At 38.2% G+C, this 4,731-nt stretch overlaps 1 protein-coding gene across 5 annotated transcripts in view; it reads left to right on the forward strand.

Annotated features, from left to right (window-relative positions):
- wdfy3 (WD repeat and FYVE domain containing 3) overlaps positions 1–4,731 on the forward strand; it is a 92,838-nt gene that overhangs the window by 59,350 nt on the left and 28,757 nt on the right. For all 5 annotated transcript variants that reach the window (XM_015060040.1, XM_015060036.1, XM_015060038.1 and 2 more), the window contains one exon: positions 1,206–1,443. In XM_015060040.1, coding sequence (XP_014915526.1) covers positions 1,206–1,443 — 238 coding nt within the window. The remainder of the gene's footprint in view (positions 1–1,205; positions 1,444–4,731) is intronic.

Here is a 4,731-nt window from a genome sequence, read left to right on the forward strand (position 1 = left end):
CCTCGTGAAAAAAACCCTCCGGATAAAAACCCTAATGGAAAAAACCCTTCTGGTAAAAACCCTTCTGGTAGAAAACCTCCTGCTAGAAAACCTCCTGCTAGAAAACCTTCTGGTAGAAAACCTTCTGGTAGAAAACCTTCTGCTAGAAAACCTTCTGCTAGAAAACCTTCTGCTAGAAAACCTCCTAGTAGAAATCCTCCTGGTAGAAAACCTTCTGGTAGAAAACCTTCTGGTAGAAAACCTCCTGGTAGAAAACCTCCTGGTAGAAAACCTCGTGGTAGAAAACCTCCTGGTAGAAAACCTCGTGGTAGAAAACCTCCTGGTAGAAAACCTTCTTGCGCTGCTCATTAAGCCAGTAAATAATCTCTCCGTTTAAATAAAGAGCTGCGTGAATCTGATGCGACGGCTTTGGGTTGTTTCCTGCCAACAGCTGGTTGTTTTGTAATTTTCTGGGCTCCTCAGCAGGTCCTAATTGCTTATTGTGTCTCCTCCCAGCTGATAATGGATATTAAGTCCCTACTAATTACTGCTGCATGCAAACAGCCTCTGGTTGAGCACGTCCTGCCGTCTGGTTTATTAGCTCCTATAAGTCTTCTCTAGTTTTATTCGTCTTTGTCACAACTGCTGATACTTAATAAATAATGGATTTTGTTGCCAGGATAAGGTGAAATATTAAACCTTTGTGCAGGAGCTTGTTCTGGCCCCTTTGGGACAGTAAACATCTGTAGATGATTTAGGGCTGCTTGCTTACAGCTCCCTGTGGAGCCATTCAGAGCTGACATTAACATGCTCCTGCCTGATTTAGTCACAGGTGGACAGCTTTTAAGTAGTTATGTTCACACCTAGCGTTAGAATCTGTCCTCTGTTGTTGGACTTTGAAAAATAAGGAGAGTTCAGTGTTGTCTGGATGTTTTATATCTTGAAATCTCCACTGCTTTCAGCTGTATGTCTTCACCCAACCTCTTGATTAAAGTTTATGACATTGGTACTTGATTCTGCAATGAAATGGCACATGATTCTGCCCCTTTAACGGTTTTCATTGTCAGAAAGATCGTCCAAACGTTAACATGTTTTAGAGCCACTGTTCCGATGTTAGGCGATGTTGAAGTGTAATCCCGATAGTCTCCTAACTCTCTTGTTGGATCATCACCTCGGCTCTGCTGGTTGTTTCGCCTGAATCGGACGTTTTCTTTGTGGCGTTCCAGACAGCATGACCATGTCCATGGAGGGCTTCGGCCCCGACAGCGTCTTCACCACGCCGGCCGAGGACAACGGCCAGTACCGCATCAGCCGCAGCCTGGTGCGCTCCGCCGAGGACAGCACCGTGCCCCTCACCCGAGTCAAGTGCCTGGTCTCCATGACGACGCCCCACGACATCCGGCTGCACGGGTCGGCCGTCACGCCGGCGTTCGTGGAGTTCGACACGTCACTGGAGGGATTTGGGTGAGTCTGCATGATCTTTACCTGGTTCTCTTCTTTCTTAATGAAGTAATAATAGTAATAAATCAGGTTTTTGGGGGGAAAACAGCAAAACTTTAATGTTATTGTCACCTTACTTTTTCTAAAGTTTAAGTTTTTTGCAAGTTTTAATATTTTGTGTTTTAGACCAACACAAATTGGTGCTTAACTTTAAAAATTTGGCCTTTTTGAAAGAGTAGCGAGTAGAAAAAAGTCCTCAGAAGTAGAGCTGAATCGATTAATCATGATTAAGAGATTATTGAAATATTCGTTATTGAGACTAGCAATTAAAACAAAACTGAGCTATACATATATATATTTATACAGTTTGCATTTAAGTTAAAAACACCTCTGTCTGTCTAAATATATCTTAGATAAAACTATGCAAGTGGTATCATGTTAGCTTCAGCTGGTTCAAATTTATTAAGTGACAAAATGTGAAAATAATTATGAATTATTGCTAAAAAAAATTTATTTCCTCGTGACTTTGTAGAATAAATACCAGTATTGTCTATAACTAGGCCTGCCACAATAACACTTATATACTAGACGATAAATTGTCCCAGCAGTTATCGCGATAAATGGTAATATTGTTGTTTTGAGACCATTTTCATATAATGGTTATATCATAATGATGCACTTTAATTTCTAATGAAAATAAACAAATCCACAGAAACAACAAATAAATTCATTATGTAGTCTCTCTAAACAAAATTGTCTTTGAATAAAACTAAAACATTGTATGACTGTATTTTCTCCAGTTTTAGAGTAAATTATAAAGACATAAAACAGAAAGTAGATTTATTTTTGTGTTGTGTTTTCTATACAACATAAACAGCACAAACAAAATTTAGCAATGCAATTTTAACATATCACCAAAGTAGGTTTCATTCTCTGTTAATTAGATTCCAGTTGGAAATATCTGCGGTTCTCCTCAGAACCCACGATGTGTGTTTTTTTTTAAGGTGTACCAGATGGTGTCCGTTCTTGTTGTGAATCTCTTTACGGATCAGTTTTCCTCACCGGTGACACGCGCCTCGGGGCGCCGCGTTTTTTCTGCCCTCAGTGAAAGATGTCGGTGTTTTTTCCCTTCCTCTTCGCAGCACCTGCAGCCGTCTCAGCAGGGGGCTGCTGTCCGCCTGCAGTCGTGGCGCTCCGCATACAAACAGGCTCATTTTCCGCCTTTTATGTCGTGCCGGCTACCTTTTGCTGCTCCGCGCTGCTGACAGACGCACCTTCATTCCCCCACAAACTCCCCACGGCGATTGTTAGCAGAAAACATGTTCTTTGGAAAATGACCTTGGCAATTTGCTTCCACATTTGTGCAGACATGGCTGACAAATCCACTCACATCGAATCCATAAAGGCGTGGCAGAGATTTGAGAACCATTTTTTGATTTCATATAAATCTGATTGTATAACTTTATTGAATCAATTTACAATTTAAATCAGTCAACTTACTTTTTAAAATCAATTAACCTTTGATTTAATTTTTGATTTAAAAGGTTAATTCAGTATTTTTTATTGAAATTAGGCAAAAGTCAGTACATTTTTACTGAAATTAGGGCATTTAAAAAACACTTTTTGTAAGTGTTTAGAAAAGCGTTTTACTATATTCAATCAATTTGCATTACCTTTAGCTCTAATTTTAATATATTTTTAAAAACATTTTTATTGTGCTAATTTCATTGTGTTTACCTAAATTAGGTAAATTTCTGTGAAGCTTTACTGAATTTAGGGCATTTAAAAACAGTTTTTAGATTTTATATCAGTTTTTTTATTTTAGTTATTCAAATTATTTTAATCAATTAAATTTTAGCCCTAATTTCTACTAATTTTTAAAATGTACTAATTTAGTAACATTTTTAAATTATGTAAAATTCTGTACTTTTCTGCTTAAATTAGGGCATTTTAAAAAAATAAATTTTTTGACTTTATGATCTGCTTTTTTACTTTATTCAGCCAATTTACTGAAAAATTAATTATTAACCATAATTTCAGTAAATTTCCACTAATTTTTCAAATGTTGCATTGAATTTCTACTCATAATATGTAAAATTATTATGATTTAGCAACAACCTGCCATTGAGACGAGAGATGGAAATTATCCACCTGACTATAAAATTAAAATAAATAAAATAAATAAAACAAATAACTAAATAAAAATTAAATTGTTTTATGAGAATGCCCATCCACTTTATAAACAAAAATAAAATGCCTTAATTTCAGTAGAAATAGATAATTTCAGGCTGCAGCACTGATTGGACTGAAAAACAAAATGGAGTTGGTGAAGCCAACACAAGCTGCTGCAGAAGCTCATTCATATAAAAATCACTTTACATTCCTGGAACCGTTTGTAAAGTTTGGCTGAACAACATGAAACAGACTTGATGAAAACGCTGTGTCATGTTCACACCGTTAATTAGCTTCTTTTTGTGTGTGTGTGTCAGCGCTCATGCAGATAATCCAGATCAAACAGCTGCTTTGATTTCCGGAAACCCTGCAGCGATCGCACACCGCCGCAATCCACCTTTCCTAACTTTCTTTCCTTTTTTACTCGTGGAAACAAAATGGAAATAGAACATGGAGTTTCTTCTGAAAACGCGGCGGCGAGGCGGTGGCCCACTTTCAGCGAAAACTCAGGAGGAAACCCACTCACAGCCCCTTCTCCCCCTCCCATCTGTCAACATGAAATATTGATGCTGCTGCCGCTGTTAGGAATCACACACACACCCACACACACACACCCACACACACACACACACACACACACACACACACACACACACACACACACACACACACATGACTACACACTCATCCAGCCAGGCGAGGAAGATGTTACTGCTGTGGAGGGAGGAAGACTTTTCTTTTTGAAGATTTTTATTTATTTACGTCTTTTTTTTTTCTTTTTTGCATAATGTCGGTGAGGAAGTCTGCTGAAACGCTCGTTAGCTTGACATGCTAACAGGCGCCACACACGACCTTGGAAAAAGTCCTGAAAAAAAGTCATAACAAGGAATTGTTAAAACTAAAAATTGGCAGTGGTGTGGATGTGGTCAGGTAGCCAGCCGTGACCTTTGACCCTGCTATCCAGGAGGAAAAACGAGAGAAAGAGAAACATTAATGGGCTCAGAGAGGGTCTCATTAGAAATACAATGGAACCAGTAGAGAATCTAAACTGGGAGTTTCTTTCTTTCTTTCTTTCTTTCTTTCTTTCTTTCTTTCTTTCTTTCTTTCTTTCTTTCTTTCTTTCTTTCTTTCTTTCTTTCT

This window comes from Poecilia latipinna, unplaced genomic scaffold (assembly GCF_001443285.1).
Source record: "Poecilia latipinna isolate Pla-1442-1.1 unplaced genomic scaffold, P_latipinna-1.0 Scaffold1679, whole genome shotgun sequence".
Lineage (NCBI taxonomy): Eukaryota > Metazoa > Chordata > Actinopteri > Cyprinodontiformes > Poeciliidae > Poecilia > Poecilia latipinna.